This window comes from Cryptotermes secundus, unplaced genomic scaffold (genome assembly GCF_002891405.2).
Source record: "Cryptotermes secundus unplaced genomic scaffold, Csec_1.0 scaffold62, whole genome shotgun sequence".
NCBI classification, from domain to species: Eukaryota; Metazoa; Arthropoda; class Insecta; order Blattodea; family Kalotermitidae; genus Cryptotermes; species Cryptotermes secundus.
Genome location: NW_019727786.1, coordinates 1,121,085 through 1,142,651, shown reverse-complemented (window position 1 = coordinate 1,142,651; position 21,567 = coordinate 1,121,085). Strand labels below are relative to the sequence as shown.

Here is a 21,567-nt window from a genome sequence, read left to right as displayed (position 1 = left end):
TCGTCATCTTCAATACTAAGATCTTGGATAGCATCAACTACAGCCTGATCTTCAATTTCATTATCACTGTTTTCACTACTATCCGAATATTCGAACTCACTAACTTCCGAGTCGTGAGCAAGGAACTCTTCTAGTTCATCGCCCTGTAAAACTTTCCTACTTGTAGAGGCCATGGTTATGGCGCGACTGAGAGAAGAAAGTGTTATGACATCATAGATTTCTGTATCATTCGTAAGTTTATTTTCTTAGGTTGCATTTGGTTCCAAGAAAAAAGGACCCTCTTGTTTGACTACTTCATTGTGTCAGCAGACTGTACAGCAACCCATTCAAGGAAAACCTTCGTCTGGGGTTTCAGTGAGTGACTCATATAGACAAGCAAAGACCATAGAGTCGAAAGATATATAGTTTTATACATTTTCCTTACTTAGAATTTGAAAAATTTCAATGAAATCTAGGCGCAGTGAGACAAAAGTACGAACTATTACACTAACGATACAAAATAAAAATACCGTGCTAAAAATTCGTCCAAAATAAATAACTCATATACCAATAGAAAGATGAAACCCTAATCTATGTACTCCTGAAAAGAAAATTGGAATATCTTTCCTCGTTTTGTCAGCAACGTCCTTCAAAGCTAACACTGCGCAGGTCGGTGAACTGCACAGATGTCGGTGGCATACGATTATTTAAAGGGTCGGTGAAGCACACGGATGTCGGTGCGGAAGGGTTAACGACATTGGCATATCAGCATTTCACAGCTGCGTTGTTGATCTATGGCAGTCTCTTTCTGAGTGGCTTCTATTATTGTCTGAGTGTGTTTTGGTGTGCTGTCACAAGAATGTCAGAATGAACATTAAAATTTCTTTAAACTTGGCAAGAGTGGAAGTGAAATTAAAGAGATGTTAGTACAAGTTTATGGCGATAATGCTATGAAGAAAACAGCAGTTTACAAGCGGGTGACATGTTTTTTTTTGGAGGAGAAAGTGTCACTGTTGAAGAGAGATCATGACAAACAGCAATGAGCAGAACTGAAGAAAACATTGCAAAAGATTATCAAATTGTGTGTGAAAATCGTCAGCTGACTGTCAGAAGCATAGCAGAGCAAGCAAACATTGACAGAGAACCAGTCAGCAAAATCTTAATTGAAGATCTTGACATGAGGAAGGTGTGTGCAAAACTCACACGGCACTGTCTGTGAGGGAGCTTTTAGCTAGTAAACAAATAACTGTACTGGAATATCCTCTCTATTCACCTCTCTATTTTCTGTTCCCCAAGATAAAGGAAATATTGAAAGGAAGGCATTTTGATGACATTGATGATATCAGGAGTAATACGACAGCAGCTCTGAAGGCCACTCCAAAAAAACCAGTTCAAAAATTGTTTTGAAGGGTGGACTAAGAGCTGGCATTGGTGTATAGCTTCCCAAGGGGAGTACTTTGAAGGCAGCCACAGTAATATTCAACAATGAGGTACATAGCACTTTTACCACGATGAGTTCATGAACTTTATTGTCAGACCATGTATAGCTGTCTCTAATGAAAGTTGTTGAGGTTACAAGTACTATGTTTCATTCCATAATTAACTATTTTCCCCCCCCACTATCTTGTAATCAAAATCTGAGATCCATGACTTAAGTGAGGATTTAGGAAAAATTTTCATCACAGAAAACATCACCATCTGTTTGATTAATCTGTAAATGTAGAAACATTTTATTTTGGGGGTTAACTGGTAANTTCATGTGTAACAATGGAAAGTGCAATGTGTACAGCAATTTATTTTGTCTTGCTTTTAAAAAGAAAAATGAATGGGCGATGAATACAACACCTGTTCTCAACAAGGTTCTTACCTGTTGTTTTTGGAGTAAAGAAAGTAAGCTGCTGGCACTTCGCACTACCCCTCACGGCAGAGACTCGTTTGAGTGCCATAAGTTCTCCACTCTCTATACTGCCCAAAGTTAGGAACCAGCCTTCGTCTTTTCCGCGTGGGAATCGAGGACTGTGCACTTTCAGATCTCTTACCCGGTTGACACGTTCCAGGTGTACCATAAGTGTGTATTCCTGATCAGCATGAACTTGAATCCAGTCGCTTTTTGTTGGAGGCTGCTTAAAATGTCTTTCTTTTTTGGTGCTTTCATTTTCCCACCATCCACAAACACTAATGTCCACATTAAGGACAGGCATATCACAGAGAACCCTATGCACCTAGAGGACAGAAGGCAGATTTAACATCACAATAAGTTAACACAATAAAATCATAAGTTGCCTTTGCATCCACACACTACCATGATTAACCCCTTGTATTCCTATATTGGGCTGAGCCTACCACTGAAAATTCTGAGTTCCAGTCCTGTGTCATACTGAGTCCACCAAACAGTGTTGGCATATCATTCAAGCCTTCTGCAAAGTGGTGTTAACCAGGCATTCCCTGTAATACTTCTGTGAATTTTACTGTAGATTTGTCACGAGTCTGCATACATTCCTCAGTAATTAGGTGTCTACCAGCAGGAATTCACTGGATGACACAGATCTGTCAACAACTGCATGGTGACTGTTAGTGAAGGTACAGGAAAAAGGTTTCAGCAAACACTGGTATCTACCTACCAGACTATGGTGCATCACATTCCTAAAGAAAACAATCTTCATTGCACAGACGAACTTCTTCAGTTCAAACAGTGTCAAGGGCTACAACAACTGATTATATACAAGAGTAATCACTCTAAACAGCCCTGACAAACAATCCAGGCAACATAATCATAGTGCTGGGGCTCTAATGACACTGGAGTGATAAAAGTTAACCTGCATTTGAATTAGAATATTTAAAACTTTATATTATACAACATATGTCCTGCTTGTGGCACAGAAAAATGTAGAGAAAAGGGAGCAGCTGTTAAATTGTAATACCCCCATACATATCCCAATGGATGACCTGCCTTTTTATCAAATAACTGAAATTCAATAAGCCAATTTACAGTGGTACCTCCATTTAATGTTCTTCAATTTAAGGCTTTTCCTGTTTTAATGTTCAACTTTAGTGATCCAAGTCAACATGTCACTTTGAACATCCGCTATTTCAGATTCTCCTCTATTTGGAGTTTAGATTCATTGGTCCCTAAAGAAATCCAAAATGCGGAATTCACCCTATACTGCAGTTGCGACAAACCTGTTCTATTTCATCTTCATCCAGCTCTGCTCTCAAAATGTTGGCCAATGATGAATACTGTTCACATGAAAAAGATCTTAGGCCAGGCAGAGTCTGCAGGTTTCTGCTCCGTTTCATGAAGAGATACATGTTGCATGCTTCTAAATGTGGCAGAGTGAGGAGGGGAGAATCTTGAACCCAGCGAGCCTGGATCACCATTTGCATAATCTGTTGTGTATGTAGTGTGGTTCCAAGCCAGCCACGTTCAGCACATACATCTATCATTGCCTATAATGCACAAATAAATGATGCATTTTCTTTAGAATCTAGATTGAAACCAAGTGGTTCTTATGTTACATAACAAGCGTGTATGCAGATTTTGGAGGCTTTTTTCGCCTATCTAAGATTCATACATAATTACATAATTCAACATACTAAAATTAATACATAATAGCAAGAATGTAAACTTGCATGACAGCAAATTCATGGGTAAACCTGCTACTTTCACTTCAAACGTATGTTCAGACTCATAAAAAGATCTCAGGCTATATACAGGCCTGCAATTAAGACAGCAAAAACTGTGGTAACAAAATTTGCAAGATGTACTAAATCCACAAATGAAAATGATCAGAATCCTTTAGAATTGGTAAAACCTATACCATTCATAAATGCCAAACGATTAGACATGTTAGGATTATCATCACCGAGAGTACCATAAACTTGCCGTGGAGATGACACGTAGCGTTTTTCATTGTAAAATTGGTATTTGATGAGAATATGAGAAACTGTAAAGGGTGAAGCATACAGTGCTAACAGGTGCTGAATCACCACATAATAAATATCTACATGTTAAGTGTGAGGGATCTGAAAGCACATGACCTTAACTTCTTCCCTGAGTGAGGAGTGTCATACTTGTATAGACAGTTCTGTTGCTCATAATTTGTTGCCTTGTGTGACAGTCCACTCATCTTGGCAAGAAGATAACTGCCCAAATGTCTATCAGATACCAAGTCTCCATGCTAGGTAATGAGATTTCTTCAACTGAATAAAATGTCAAGATAAATATGAATGGTGAGTACGTAATAATTTAGTAGAGATGTTCACTGTACTTTTCTGTTAGCTGCTTAAACTTATGAAAATCATGAGAAGTCTTGGTTAGGATAACCAAGACTCTAGTGATAACAGTGGGCTTCCAGCAGAAGGCTCATAACCACATAACAATGTCTTGGACAAACTGTTTTGCAAGATATAATTAACTCCATGGAACAGTGCCCTTCTAGAGTAGCTACTTGTCACTCAGATACTCAAATTCCCACCTTTCATGGAATCCAGACATTATGAACTGAATGGCAGCAAAAATTTTCCAAATTTCTTCTGCTCATATATTGCATATGGATGTAATTTTGATCTGTTTCATGTCATTCTCAAATATGTTGTGACATGTTGACCCCTACCTCCCCAGCTGCACGTAGCGGTAGCGTAGCGCTCACGTAATAGGCGAGTAATCACCCCCGCATCCTGGTAGCTATGCAACGCGTGGTGACGTCACAAGCAGAGCCGAAGTGAGCCGAGCAGAGCCGACATTAGCTGAGTCCCCGCGACCTTGAAGCTATGCAAAGCGAATCAACAGCGGTGACATCACCGAGGGATATCGCGGTTGCTAGGCAGCAGTCAACAACTCCGGACAGCGTGGCTAGCACCACGGCATCAGACAACAATTGTCCGATCAAGGCTACATAAGGAGCAGCGAAGGCTATTCACAGTCAGTCAGCCAGTCAGTGCGTTACCAACGAGTTCTCAGTTCGCAAGTTACGAGCTACAGACGCGTGTGCGATAACCAGTTATATCTGGAGTGTGTAATTCAGGGAGACTTGTATAGCTCCCGCGTCATTAATACGTGAAGACTCTTGAAGATAGTGTTAAGAGATTTTGTTGTCGGGTTTGTAAAGTGTGGAAACCCGTAATATTGTGATAATTAATTGTAGCCGTTATTTGTAGATTGTTAAATAAACCAATTAACCATCTCTACGGCGTCTTCAGTAACAAAACACGTTACAATGTGAACTATTCCACTTTTCTGAACAGACATGAAATTTCTAACTCAGATTGTCAGGATTCTGTACAGAACAGTTAAAGAAGTTGCCCCTCTGCATACACACCATGTCACAAAGATAGATGGGAGGAGGTGAAATGAAGTTCCATGGCATTTAAACCTTGGCTTTATGATGATGAGTGGTGAAAATACAGACTGTAGTTCATTATATGAACATTGGAACCCCTATTTATGTTTCTCAATTTACTGTTTCCATCATTTAACATTCAATTTTGATGATCCAAAGTCAATAATACATGCGTTAAACTATTTCTATTTAAGATTTTCCTCAATTTAGTGCTCAAACCCACTGCTCTGAAAACAAACCTTAAACAGGGCTTCACTGTAAACATGCTGCATTTTTACACACCCAAAAAGTTGTAAATCTATTTTGTGCTTACCCTGTACTTTTTTTAAGCATCAATCCACAATCCAGCCTCAACCAAAGTGACACAGATGAATCCAGTCTACACTCTCCCATGGCATTTCTTTACAATCCATTTTAATAGTATCTTCCTTTCTTTTCTCCTGAGTCTTTCAAGTGTCCCTTAATTGGAGTTTCAAGGCCAAAATATGGCATAAATTTATCATTACTTCCCACCCTGTTACATGTCCCATCCATCTCATACTCAACTTTAATAGCACCATTAAGAGCACTCATTTTCCCATCCATCTCACACTCAACTTTAATAGCACCATTAGAGTACTCATTTTCCCATCCATCTCACACTCAACTTTAATAGCACCATTAGAGTACTCATTTTCCCATCCATCTCACACTCAACTTTAATAGCACCATTAGAGTACTCATTTTCCCATCCATCTCACACTCAACTTTAATAGCACCATTAGAGTACTCATTTTCCCATCCATCTCACACTCAACTTTAATAGCACCATTAGAGTACTCATTTTCCCATCCATCTCACACTCAACTTTAATAGCACCATTAGAGTACTCATTTTCCCATCCATCTCACACTCAACTTTAATAGCACCATTAGAGTACTCATTTTCCCATCCATCTCACACTCAACTTTAATAGCACCATTAGAGTACTCATTTTCCCATCCATCTCACACTCAACTTTAATAGCACCATTAGAGTACTCATTTTCCCATCCATCTCACACTCAACTTTAATAGCACCATTAGAGTACTCATTTTCCCATCCATCTCACACTCAACTTTAATAGCACCATTAGAGTACTCATTTTCCCATCCATCTCACACTCAACTTTAATAGCACCATTAGAGTACTCATTTTCCCATCCATCTCACACTCAACTTTAATAGCACCATTAGAGTACTCATTTTCCCATCCATCTCACACTCAACTTTAATAGCACCATTAGAGTACTCATTTTCCCATCCATCTCACACTCAACTTTAATAGCACCATTAGAGTACTCATTTTCCCATCCATCTCACACTCAACTTTAATAGCACCATTAGAGTACTCATTTTCCCATCCATCTCACACTCAACTTTAATAGCACCATTAGAGTACTCATTTTCCCATCCATCTCACACTCAACTTTAATAGCACCATTAGAGTACTCATTTTCCCATCCATCTCACACTCAACTTTAATAGCACCATTAGAGTACTCATTTTCCCATCCATCTCACACTCAACTTTAATAGCACCATTAAGAGAACTCATTTTCCCATCCATCTCATACTCAACTCTAACAGCACCATTAAGAGTACTCATTTTGAAGATCATTATGCAATTTTCTCTACCCTTCTACTAGATCCTCTATCTTCAGCGAAATACTTCCCTCGGCATTTTCTTTTAAAACGCTCCTGACCTGTGTTCCTTCTTTAAAGGCACAGATATTATGAAGATACTGTCTATAAGCACATTAACCGAACTCACCTGTAATATCCTGATAGTCTGGTCCAAAACAGACTTCAAGTCTGTGAGATAGTCTGCACATGGTAGCTGAAGTCTGGAGAAGTGAGCCTGAAGCAGCAGAAAGGCCTTGGTGTGAGGCGAATCTAGTGAATATGGATCTACAGCCAATGGACAGCTCTTGGCCAGTTCACTGGAACAGAATCAGAGCATGAGAGACATTCACAATTAATTACATATTTTGGAGTATATCAAAATTTCAATTATGAAATTACAAGAGCTCTGAGAACAGCTCATGGTGTCTGTTTCTTGTCAAATGATTCAATCTATGTATATTGGGAGGCCAGCAAGAATTAGAAATTAATATCTGTATAATTTAGTAATCCATGTCTGTGTATATTTTTTATTAGTCTATACAAAGTGAATTGGGTTAGCTTAGTCAGTAAAATGACTGGCTCTGGGTTAGATAATTGGGGTTTGGTCCCTGGCAAGGGCAAATATTTTTAGCTTTTTCTCACACCCAGACTACAGCGCAATCAGTATAGCAACAGGCTACAGGCTGGATGATCAAGGGGTCAGAGTTCAAGTCCCAGCAGGGTAAAGAATTGTCTCATCTCCTCGTCATCCAGACCGGCTCTTGGATCCACCAAACCTCCTAGCCAATGGGTACCAGGGGCTCTTTCCTTGGGGGATAAAGTTGCCAGGGTTTGAAGCTGGCCACTCACCTTCAGCTAGTGCCAAGGTCAAGAAAATGTGAATCTATACATCCACCCCCCCATACACCTTCATAGCATAGTGCTTAATTAGTTAAGCACAAGGAAAACTTTACCTCTTTACCTTTATCTCACACCCAGTCTGGCACTGAGTCCACCCAGCCTCCTGTCCAATGAGCATGAAGAGCTATTTCCCTGGGAGGAAAGAAGCTGACTGTTCACTTCCACCTAGCACCAAAATTAAGAATGCATGATGCTTTGTGTGCTCTGTCATATGTCTTAATGGGATGGAGCTTAAGCACAGGGAAAATTTTGTCTTTGTAACAACCGTCTTCACGTCTCACTTAAACTGTTATATGTCCACCTTCAACCTGCTTCTCCACACTCCTCCACTTCATGCAAATGTTGATAACCACATGCCTATCTTTGCCAATGACCAGTGCTCTGCGTTGGTTGACATATGTCAGAGGGGAATGGAGTAGAATAAATCAGTAGGCAGGAATGAGAAAGCATCACGTGCCATTGTCCCTGCCATCCACATCACTTTTTTCCAGTATAGCTGAGTAATGAAAGACAACCAATTGTGCACTATTGGTTTCAGCAGCAGACTATAAGATTCTACAAGACAAGCGTCTAACATTTACAGAGATGCATTTCTCAATGCTTACAATAGCTCTGTTGTGTGACTGGTCTGAATAGATCTCTGATTTACCCTTGAGCAGGTTTCTACTGAACTTCTCTCATGAACAAGTCCCATTTAAGCACTCTTGGTTAGTCGCTGGCTTCCCACCACGACAGCCCATGCTTGATCCCGGGTCTGGTCAAGTGGGATTTGTGGTTGACAAAGTGGTGCTGGGGTGGGTTTTCTCCGAGTACTTCGGTTTCCCCTGCCAATCTTCATTCCACCAAATTCTCCATCATCATAATCACCCAGGACAGGCTAGAATAGGCCAATCAGTGACTGCCATGCCGAGAGGACCCAGTTGGACTCCACCCCCCACTAAGCAAATTAAAAAAATTAAGCATACTCTTAGCAATAACATGGCCTTTATAGGTCTTTCTGTTAACTCTAAATATACAATGGTGCCTATACTCACCCATTTAGACTATCTTCATTGTGTCGTACTGGCAACTGATCATATTCATAGGCATCACTTAGAACCCTCAACAGTTCTTCCAAATTCAAGTTGGGCTTCAGATTATCTTGAAAATGTTGCATTGTCTGGTGGGAAAGATAATAGAACGAGGCAATTCTACCCATGGATGTTGGACGAATTCCTCGGCAGTCCTGCAATGTTACATGTGTTGACTGTGAGTACAGCTTAATTACAAAGCCTGCAACAACTTCTACATTACATCACAGAAACATAAATACACTTAAAAGAGACATATCTGCCCATGACAAATACTATGGAAGTCATGAAAAATATTTTTTGTGGACGTGTTACCCTACATAAATTCTGCTGTTAAAGCACTGGCATGAGGAGGGAGGTAAATTTTTAACTCAATAAAAACCAACTGATAAAACATTCATCTTCAACCAATAAAAGATCATTTCTACCCCACATGTTTTGTCTATTATACCAACTTCTGGGATATTCATCAATTTTAAATGCTATTATAAATTTTACAATCCATGCCAAAACTACACCAATAACACACCAAATTCTTGAATGTGACAAAAAACTTATTCTTTGTTGTTCCTGTCCTCTAGTTATCATGTAATCAGAAACCTGCAGAAAGCCTTCTCTTATCATTACTTATTTGTTTGAAAATACAGGACAGTAATTTTTTTAAATTTATAATTATGCATGAATCTTATCTCCTTATATAGGCATGTTTGCTAGCCTGTGGAGTGTCCATAAGTTCTGCATGTCGGTGCACTCACTTGCAATTTAAGAACCACTACTGGATAGACCTCCATGAAATTTAAAGTTGGAGAGTTTTAAGAAAAACTGTCAAGTAATTTAAACCTTCATTTACATTGGAAGTTTAATGACCAATGAACATGAAGACCTATGTGTGTTTCTAGTACATGTGTAACAATAAATATTTTTCAGAGGGAACATTATTTGCAACAAAAATTGTAAAGAAAAATGAAACAAATTTATTTCCAACACAATTTCACCATAAATCTTATAGTTTTGAGATAATTAAACAAAGAGGTGTTATAATTACATTTCTTAGCATATTCAACAATCAACCATGGTCTTCTGGACATAATCACAATTACGCAATAAAAACTAAATAACATTTTTCATGGTTTAAGACTATGTTAAAATCATAGCTATTTCTATTCTTTTACTATTATAATATGCCTTTGAAGAACACACTAAACAATTTAATATACATTTTTAATTTACAATTAATGTGTGTAATAATATTGAAAACTGATGCATTAAAACTGGTTGTTCATTCATTCATACCATGGCTTGAATTTTTTGAGTACGAACAGATGCATGTGACTTAATTTGTAAGGGAACAGTACACTGTCATCTTAATATTTCCCGTCGTTTCATCTGTTGAACACGTCTCTTAAGCATACACTGTATACTTTTAAAATCTTGTTTTAATTAATTTACTTATTAATCTCTTTGTGAAGTATTCCTGTGTTAATCTTACCTATCATGCATTTCTCCTGTTGATGTCTGTTCTGTATTTGAAATATTTTTACTTTCTAATATTTGTGGTCTACATGTGAAAGTATCATCATGAAGGGACAGGGATCTCGAGAGATTTATATGTTCTGAGCCCCAGTGATTATGAAGAGGTGGGTTTTCGTAAGCTGTCTGTGTGTACATACATATTCATGGACATGTCCCTTGCTAGTGCCTCAGTGGTTGGACAGATATTATTCACATTCAGTACTAAAAGTTAACCATCATAGATCAGTTTGCAGTAAAAGCAAATATTCTTGCTTCAAAGATGAGGGCCTCTAAGGAGGAGGAGGAGGAGATGCATGTGCACACAGAGGTTGAACTTCAGTAATTTATGGAGGCAGCCTTCCTAAATAAAAGTGCACAGATCGCACCTTCAGGAAAGTGTCATGTTCTGGAAGCCAAATCTGAAATGTCAGTATTGTTGGACAAAGTTCAGTACACAGTAACTGATAATGGTCTATTGAGCAACAACTGATTCTATTTCAAAGGTAAGTTAGTGAAGGTGAACTGTATACAAGGAATTATGTGTGATGTCTTTGCACTGATTTTTTGACATGGTGTATATTCAGAATGTGTATAGAATGGTTTATGCTTCTTTACAGTATATCTTAACTGCTGATTAGCTTTGGCAGCAACAAGATTTATGAATCCATGTACTTTAATCTCTCTTCTGATGATTAGCTCTGACAACAGCAAACCAGTATCAAGATCAATGACTATAAAGTCTTGTTACTCAGAGACATAAAAGAACCCACATACATGCATGCATGTATCAAGAATAAACGATCAAGATGAATAAAGCATATGAAATCACAAGAACATCTGGAAAACATGTAGTGCAAATTGGAGTACTGTATTTCTTAACCTTTATTCTGCTGTTCAGTGCTTTTTATTCTTTCTGGAACCACTACTGTGAAGTGAAAGGGTTAGCAGCAATAGATCATGCAATCTCAGACTTGTGGTGTTTGTAGTAAAATAGTTAATTGGTTGTCACTTACCTCATCCACTGATATACAATATGCTTCTCCTAAAGTATTGAGTGATTGCTGCACTAAGTTTGAAAGGAAATCATTCACATCTTCTGATTCCAGTGTTTCTAGTTTGTAGTATGTAGGATTTTGAAGCAATCTCCTGAAGAAGTAGGTCCATGTGAGGTAGTCAAGAGCATCTTGTTTTGTCTGCACTGTCCCTGCTACAATTTCAGCATTCAGATGATCTGGCAAGACTTCAAGAAGGCTTGATTCCACAGGGAAAGGCTCATACAAGAATTTCTTGTAAAAATTTTTCTTGACATCATGAACCAGAACAACTGCAATACCGCTGTCATCAAACTGTGGTCGACCCGCACGTCCCATCATTTGCAAAACATCTGTGATGGGCATATCCACATAATGGTGTGTTTTACCATCATAATATTCAGTTCCCTTTATCACAACTAGGTGAGCTGGGAAGTTTACACCCCATGCCAAGGTTGCAGTTGCAATGAGGACCTGTAATAGTAATTATTACAATTCTCAAATCTGTTATGCATTTTTAATACACAGTAGTTATGCAGTTACACAGTGAATGCTGATGGCACAACTATGTTAATGAGGAACTCAACCCTTCTTTGGGTCTTCACACACTGAATTAACTACCTTATACAAAAACTTAGACCAAAGCCTACCACTGGGCATGATCCTCAGCCAGTTCCAACCACCTTCTATTTTCATAATATATTGTCGCATGTTGGGTGTATAACGCGACAAATAACTTCACGCCGTGCTGGATATAGCGAATTTTATTCCACATTCGCTCTTACAATCACACGATTTACAAGCTCAACTTTACTGCCATTGGCAGTAGCACAAATACTGGACTGCAATTAACTGGTGACTGAATCACTGCTGGCTAACTCGTAACTCGTAACCTGAGAACTTGAGAACTCGAGAACTGTAACTGTGAATAGTCTTCGCTGCTCCTTATTTAGCCCCGTTCCGGACAACACAGAAAACAGCCACGTCATAGGCACCACTGTTGTCTGCCGCTGTGGTGCTAGCAACGCTGTGTACCGCTGTTATTACCGTCATCTCTCGCAACCGCTGTTTACCCGCTTTGCCTAGCAACCGCTGTTTACTCGCGTTGTGTAGCGACCAGTGTGCTGGGACTCAGCTCACTTCGGCTCCGCTCGGCACGTCACGGCTGGCGGGGAGGGAGGGGCGTCATCCATAGCGCAACATGTCACAATATTTTTCTAAGACATATCTTAATATTTTCCTTCCACCTAATTATTTAAATCTTTATAACAGAACCCAAAGATTTAATACCAATACTGCCAAAGCACACCACTGGACATGATCACGATAAGGATTCATCCACCTGCCATCTATATAGCCTTACATAATACCTTCAATGATTTTTGCTAGGTTACTATTTTTATTAGTCTAATTCATACACCTCCATTTTTAGACAAGAAATTTCAAAGAAAATTAAATACCATACTTTTTCTCTCTATATTTTAGGTTAAACAGATATGAATATAAGTAATCAATCATTTAGTCTGTGGTTCTGCATATTGCCTGTTCCCCCAACAAGTATTATCAGTTTGAAGAGACCGGTAAGTGACGCATACAAAAATTTGTGCTGTTCAACTGATAACATACAGGAAGGAGCAGCTGTCAATGTCTGTAAGCAGGCAGTAAGACACAGATGATGAAAGAGGAAGAGATTAAATGACATGTACTATGGAATCACTTGCAATCTGTAGCGTCCAACTGCTCTTTGCTGCTGTGGCATATGCTGAAGATTTTATCAGAAAAAGAGGACTGACACTCTGCAGTCAACTTAAAACTGGATTTTCAATCACCTCTTACATTTCACATTTGCCTGTCACTGACACTCATCGTCTATCATTCCAGGGGAGGAATCACATCTTTTTACTCAATGTGACAAATTGGCAATTTCATTTCTTTGAGAGTACTTAATGAAATAAGATGGCCATGCCATAGCTCAAGCAGTTAGTTGCTGGCTTCCCACCATGGCGGCTAAGGTTCAATCCCGGGTCTGGTCAAGTGGGATTTGTGGTGGACGAAGTAGCGCTGGGGCAGGTTTTCTCCGAGTACTTCAGTTTCCCCTGCCAATCTTCATTCCACCAGTTGCTCCACAATCACCCTCATCTATCATCTGGGGCTGGTACGCTAGGCCAGAAGTGGCTGCAGTGCAGCTTGTAGCATTTTGCCTCAACCAACTATGCTACGTGAGCCTACATGGGACTAAAACAGTGGTGAATGTACTATGAACTGTGTACAAACCTGTATCTTCTGATGGACAAACAGTTCTTCTACTGTCTTGCGATCCCTCTCCTGAAGACCAGCATGGTGCATACCAATTCCAAATGCCAATGTAAGTTTCAAATTGGTATCCCTCACACCAGCAACTACCTGCTCCATCTCCTGTTCACTCATATGGAGCCACTGCTTGGGATCATCCTCTGCTGCGAGGTAAGCAATAAGATCAAGCGCTGTCAGCCGAGTCTGCCTCCGAGATGAAACAAACACAAGAGCTGGCTTTGCTGGTGAGTGTAGTCGAATCGCCTGGAATGTTGGACGGTTCATGGTGGCCATACGGGGACAATAGTGTTTGCCAGGAAATCCTGAGATGTGGACCTCAAGTGGCACAGGACGTACTGATGGACGGAAGTTGTACAGACCCATCTGCAAAGCAATGGAACAATTTATTATCCTTGGATATAAGCAGCAGCAGCTTGAATCAGTATCCATACTATTATATAATTTCTTTTTCACATCAGCTTAAGGTACATTGTTTCTTTATTACTATACTTCAATCTTGCATATGCTGATTACTGGCTAGGCCAACATGCAGGTAAGACCTAGAGCATTAGGGCCCACTATGAGCCTTGGCCTTCTTATGGAGGTACAGCTCTAGTCTTTCTTAATCTTCAGCACTCAATAGAAGTGTCATGTCTCGTTACTTTACAGACAGGGAAAGATATGCCAGAAGCAACTGTATAGATGGTTGCAATAGCACCAGAGCCAACCTAGATGCAGTAGTGAAGAAAAATATCTTATTGCCAATGGGAATCAAATCCCAGTTCTCACAGTACCTGGCTTTCACTCCTGCACCTCTGCCACTTGCTCACCTCCCAGCCAACTGCCTTTAGCAGTACATTAGTGGTTTATACTACTTCATGGCAAGAACATGAATACAAAATTATCTATAAATGTCTTAAGAAATTGCAAGTGGTAGCTACATCCACCATCCAGTGGCAAAATGAAGTATTTTCAAGAAGAAAAATTGACTTTATCAAGGCACTGTCTTAAATAATTAAACTCCTGTATGACAGTTTGGACACAGCACCTATAAGCAACCAAGCTTATATACAGGAGCAAATGAGTTATACAGTACTCTAAGGAAGAAGATCCAGAGGACCTTACATGATGACATTTATGGGGGCAAGAACCTATAAGACTACATTCACTTCTGAAGAAAATAGGACATTATGCAGTCATTTATTATTGTACATAGTTGCTGGAAAATTAAATGGTAATGTACTTAGATCGCTTCATACGCTTTATGGATAATCACAGTCACCACACAGATACGATGAAAGAACAAATACACACACAATGAGTCACTAAAAAACAGTGTCAGTATTCAACACCTACCTGTCCAATGCCAAGCCAATTTGCCAGATCTTTTGCATTGGCTAATGCTGTTGAAAGGCCCACAATGCGGAGGGTCCGAGAAGTGTGTGATGCAATGAAGTTGGTCCTGGATACTATCACTTCCAGTACAGGACCACGATCTTCTCCCAGGAGATGGATTTCATCAATCACAATAAGTGCTACGTCACGCACGTAATTACGTGTCTGCCAGCTTCGACTTATGCCATCCCACTTCTCGGGTGTTGTTACAATTACATCAGCTTGAGATATGGCACGAATGTCTGGTGATACATCACCCGTCAATTCAACAACCTTCCGGTTTAATTTCTGTTCCAGTCTTATTTTCCAGTCTTCAATACGTTCTCGAACAAGAGCTTTCAGAGGTGCTATGTACACAACCTACAGAGAGTACACATAATCATAATTAACATATCTTTATTGGTTTGACTCTTGAAGATGGCCACTCATGCCTGTAACATGTAGAACAGATTACATTCATTGAAATTTGTTACAACTGATGGAATTTTAGTTTTCACACATAACTGACACAAACAACTACTTAGAGTTATGGAAAAGGTATGTGAGAATGACTTTATCAGTTTAAGATGAGATCATGACAAGAGCTGGGAGAAATTTTGAGAATTTAGACTGAAATGTGAATTTTCTCTAGCAGACAAACTTCAGCATTACGCTCACAATTCACAACCCTACCCACTTTTCACAACACACTGAGTCAACTACTTACAAAATTTGATACAAGATTTTTTTTTCCAATTCAGAAATTTCATAAATAGTGTATTAACCAATCAATTTTAGGGCCATGTCCTTTTGCACTACAAGCAGAAACAGAGACGGACACACAGAGATTCTGTTAACAAGTTGATTTGTGCCAGTGCTGCCAACCATTATGATTCTGATAGACTGGGTGATTTGTGCATGAAAGAAGTTATCTGAAAATTATTGATCTGTACATACTTGTATTTGTAGTTTATTAAACACTGCTATCAATAACTCAAGCTACATAGCAGTGAACGACAGTGAATTGGAAAGGATACAGAAGAGAGCAGTTACTGCCTAATTTAAGGTAAATCTGCCAGGAAGAACTCAAGAAAATCACAAAATGCTTCAGTCATGACAGCTGGTGTCCTAGCCAAGATTCAAAGTGGGTACCTCCTGACTACAAGTCAAAAGTGTTACCACTGATGCCAACTTGCTTGATGAAAATTCCTTCCGATCGAAAATGAAAAATCAATCTTCACTGGGTGCATCCTGTTGTGTGTTTCAGTCAGACACACGCACGCACACACACGCACACACACACACACACACATATATATATATATACAGTAAAACTTGGTTATAGCAACATCGGTTTCTGCGACACCTTGTCTATTGCGTCAAATATTCAATGGTACGAACTAATTCCTCATAAAGCAACTGTTTTTATACCTTGCTTAGTACGACATGCACAAATGCATCAACCTCGTATGTAACGTCATTTTCATTCCTGAATTTCTCTGATATCGTGGGAAAGTTCGATGTGTCTGCCCACCCTCACTTTCTCTACTTGCTGACGTGACTGTCCTGGAAGAATACGACCGCGGGCTGCAAGAGGAGCGTGGGTTTTATGCGAAAACAAGGGTGTGGGGTGGGACTGCGTGAATAGTGCAAGAGGACGCGGCAGGTTGTTAACTGCATTCCTTTCCTAGAATCTCGTCTAACAGGACCTCAGTCCTAACAGAACTTACCCTATAGTGTTCCTGCCTAACCCCAGAGAAGTGCAGTAGCGAAAACATGGCAATGAAAAGGAAAGTTTTAAGCATTGAAGAGAACGTTAAAGTGATTCGTGAAATACGGTGTGTATTGTCAGTGAAAAGCGCTGTAATATGTCTTTGATATTACACATTTGGGCAATTCCACTTTAATGTTACGTTAGTCTGTACTTAACTACGTATTTCACTAAAAAATGCAACATTTTAACTTGGTTTTTGGTAGATTTTTACGTGACTAACATAAGGCTACTGTGGAAGTGCCAATTTCGGTTACAACGACATTCGTTTATAACGACACTATTTTTAGGTCCCTTTGATGACGTTATAACCAAGTTCTACTGTATATATATGAATTAGGTTAACCATCACACAGCAAAACAGGAACATACATATGCCCAGGCAAAAATGCATATGACATATCTTGTGATCACATAATGACTGAATTCATATCAAAAATAGACCCACTCCACACATAACACATTAATAATCTACATATCATCAAAACTTGTCTCTGGGTTCCACAACCTGGCTTCACTACGCAGGAACCTTCTAACAACAAAAGATCCACAAATGACATAACGTGCCCAATAGAACACAGTAGCATCAGAACCTTACTGAATTAACTTGGCATACATATTCTTATCCTTTCACACTTAATAGTTTCATTATTTACTGACAAATATTTTTAAGTATTTTAATATATTTAATATTTCTGTAATATATAAATAATTAAATCACCTTATACATGGTATATATTTTATTCATTTCCTATCAGGTTTACCGTTTATTTTATTTCTTATCTTCTATTCTTTATACTTAATTATATTACTTGCCAACTCGAGGCAAATTTTCTGTTATTATATGACACACTGCACTGGTATGGATCCATATCGGTAGTTAAATGATTAAACGTATTCCTATATTAACTGACTGATGATGGGCTTGTATGACCAAAACATGGAGCAGGAATAAAAAGTCTAGTTGTGAAACATTAAAAGCGAGTACATTTGTTGTGTGACGGTTAACGTAATTCCTATATCTGTGTGTGTGCACGTGCATGCGTGTGTGTGTCAAAATTCAATGTTCAAATCAACATTTTTTCTCAAATTGAGTAACAAAATTCAAGCCCTGCACATACTTACAGAAGAGTCCTTTAGAAGCTGATAGTAACTCAGGTGGTATGTGTATGTAACATAAATGGTCATTACCACCTTTACAAGAGCCTGGCTGCTAAGACAGTATCCTAAGTCCTCTAAATCCATTCCATGCATTCACTATACTTCTTTGTGACCCATTTTAATGTTATCTTCCTATATACGCCCATATCTCTCAACTTGTCTTTCCCTTTCAGCTTTTCTAACCAAATTTTGTTAAGAAGGGTTCTATCTTTTGTGACATAACACTGTGCAATCTACCAAAAGGCTGATATTCTGATTATGCTACAATGGTTTCTACTGACCTTACTGCCTGGATATACCCTGAATACCCGAAACATGGCAATTTCAGCAGCAATTGTTTTACCAGACCCAGTGGGTGCACCTAGCAGCACATTGTTGTCTGTATGATACAGGCAATGGAATATCTGTGTCTGGATAGGATTGAAGTGTTCAAATGGGTACAGAGCCTCCAGGCTAGGGTCTTCAAGAGCTTTCACATGCAATGGCTGTAGTTCCAGTAAATCTACAATGAAGAAAAGAAAAAGAGTGGTTATATGAGTAATGTATTCTTCGCTTCGTTCCACCATATTTTGTGGCCTTCCTTGTATGCATGATGGGCCACACAATATGCTGGAATGAAGCGAAGGTCTTGCAGATTGAGCCCAACACTACATACAGGAAATACATGTCTCTGCTGAACCATCCGATCAGTCAACCCAGTTTGGACATCTCTCCCATCTGGACTCCTGTTAGTACAGCAGAAGTCAAGGAACTACAACTCCATCAAGTGTAGTTTGTGTGGGAAAAATTTGTCATGCAAGGCCTCATACATGTGGAGTTTTAATAATTTAATGTTTTATTAGCTCTCGCAGACGATTTGTGCTGTGTTTGATTTATGTACCCCATCTTGAAGCTGGCACAGGGGTCCGGAGACAGGGACTAGATCTATCAATTGGGCCCAACTGAGTATGTTTTACCTGAAGATGGAGACAGAATCCAGTCTCCAAAACACTGTGTTTTTAAAAATAAACAGGAAGGTTTTTAGATTAAGACAACAGGGTGGATAATGTCCAAAAACACAATATTTGTACTAATGCACCATCATCACAAACTTTTAGATCTAACCTAAAACAAATTTATAGTTTTAGTTACTTTAAAAGAAAATTTAGATATTGATTGGGTACAATTTCTTGGTTATAACAAATACCTTCTTTTATTCTATGTAGTTCATAAACTCATTAATTCTTTTACTGTTGTTACACACCAGTGTGCGGTGGATGGCTTTCAGGCAAAATGAGATGTTGGAAGGTTAGGGGAATACTCGTCATGGATCCCAACCACCGATCACTGGTAGCTCTAATGCAGTACAAAGAAGGCAGCGGCTCAGTCAGTGGAATGGTCATTACTAGTTCTTGAGGTTCTTTTGACAAAACCTGAAAGCAATGAAAAGCATTAAATGCTATATATTTTGGCACACAAACACATTTCTAGGCAAAGAATGTGGAATAAGCAAATACATGGCAGACCTGTAGGGTCATAAATTTTCTCTTCTCACGTCGTCCAGACAGGCTCTGGGGGCCACCCAGCCTCCTACTCAATGGGTACCGGGAACCGTTAGTTAGACGTTAAGACTTGGTGCATGCTGCAGTGAATTGTAATGTGTGAATTAGTGATAGTGAAGTACTGGTAGTTACAATCTGTAAGTGTTTAATAAATCCAATTACCAATCCAAACCCTGTCTACTGTCACTCATACACGTGAGAATATATTTCAGAAAGTTTAGAACAAATATAGTTTTACATGGATGCTGACTTGGAGATCATGATGCTGAACTTGGGTGCGATGAAAATCAGGCTTGAGACCAGCCAAATCAAAAGGTTTTCCAAACACTATCCTACCATACAGAGTAGTGAAGTCCACCTCAGATATGGATTCTTTGATTACTTCCAAAGCAGGAAAACATCAAGAAGACTGAAGTATCAAAACTGGAGGCATCAGCTATAAGAACACTATGTGGAGTGTTCACAGTAATGCACTCAGAGCAATCAAATAAAATCTTCACAGATCTAGGAGGAGACATGCGTGTCTTTCTTACACATCCTCCTGTCAAACTGACATTTATATTAGGAATTCTCATTACATACCACACAACAAATAGCAGGACCATACACCTCCACATTGAAAACATGCAAACCCAGACATTCACAATGTTCTACATAGCTACTCTCCCAGACATAACACCTTCTACAACAAGGTAAGGAAAAACAACCAAATAACAACAAAAACTCTGTGGTTTGAGTTGGCAAACGAACTATACCTACTGAGCGACTGCCGCGTGTTGAAGTTAGTGCCAACTCAAGCAGATAGAGGGTGTCACGTGGTCAGCGCAACAATTCCCCATGGCCATTAATTTCGGTTTTCTAGACCAGAGCTGCTACTTTCCTTGAAATAGCTCCTCAATTATACTCACAAGGCTGAGTGGGCCCCCTTCCAGACACACTATTTCTCAGAAAATCTGGTAGCGCCAGGAATCGAACCCAGACCTCTGGATCTGTAGGCAGGAACTCTTAACAACTAGACCACAGAGTACACACATAATATATAACAACAAACAATTCATATTTCAGATCAACCTACAAGAGAAAATAAAAACAGAAACATGCAAAACAACATATATCAAGTGGAACATGCACTCTAAAATCCAACACAAGGTAAGAAAACATATATACACCACTGTCACATATAACCATGACATATACCCACTTAATTTTCAGCATAATCAGTAACAGTAAAACCTTGCATTTATGTTAAATTTTTTTTAATTCGCTTAGTGGGGGGTGGAGTCCAACTGGGTCTGCTCAGCACGGCGACCACTGATTGGCCTACTGTAGCCTGCCCTGGGTGATTATGATGGAGAATTTGGTGGAATGAAGACTGGCAGAGGAAACCAAAGTTCTCAGAGGAAATCTGCCCCAGCACCACTCTGTCCACCACAAATCCCACTTGACCACAACCGGGATCGAACCTGGGCCACTGGGGTGGGAAGCCAGTGACTAACCGCTTGAGCTATTTGCATGTATATTCCTGCAATACATGTTTTCCGAAATTTTATGTAATTTTTTTCCAATTTCACTAACTTCTTACCATTTCAGTGATTTTATTCCCCACATAATATCATTTCGTATGCACTCCCTGGGTTCTGCTCCTTCTATTTGTGAATGGTCATATTTTCCTTTCAGCTGCTGGATACTCTATAGGAATTGGTCATCATCTTGCAAGTATTAGTTTAGCTCTCAATGTTAGATCATTTCAAGCTAGCCATAATGTTTGTTTAAACTGTTAGCTGGGTATACAACAATGATGTTGTTTTATATGAAGTTTGTTTTACATTGTGCATAATGATAAGGCAGCATGGCAACACAAAAGGAAAAATCCACTTCCTTAGAAGCAACTCCACATACTTTGAGATGCATACTGAACTGCACCCAAAGATAAAGTTAAAATTTATGACATACTA

The 21,567-nt window shown here is 39.2% G+C and overlaps 1 protein-coding gene across 5 annotated transcripts in view; it reads right to left on the bottom strand.

Annotated features, from left to right (window-relative positions):
- LOC111864936 (activating signal cointegrator 1 complex subunit 3) overlaps positions 1-21,567 on the bottom strand; it is a 134,303-nt gene that overhangs the window by 5,702 nt on the left and 107,034 nt on the right. For all 5 annotated transcript variants that reach the window (XM_023852569.2, XM_023852567.2, XM_023852568.1 and 2 more), the window contains 9 exons: positions 19,315-19,483; positions 18,353-18,573; positions 15,122-15,520; positions 13,748-14,149; positions 11,456-11,947; positions 8,895-9,085; positions 7,109-7,277; positions 3,160-3,426; positions 1,847-2,201 (listed from right to left, as the gene is read on the bottom strand). In XM_023852569.2, the coding sequence (XP_023708337.1) occupies positions 1,847-2,201; positions 3,160-3,426; positions 7,109-7,277; positions 8,895-9,085; positions 11,456-11,947; positions 13,748-14,149; positions 15,122-15,520; positions 18,353-18,573; positions 19,315-19,483 (2,665 nt within the window). The remainder of the gene's footprint in view (positions 1-1,846; positions 2,202-3,159; positions 3,427-7,108; positions 7,278-8,894; positions 9,086-11,455; positions 11,948-13,747; positions 14,150-15,121; positions 15,521-18,352; positions 18,574-19,314; positions 19,484-21,567) is intronic.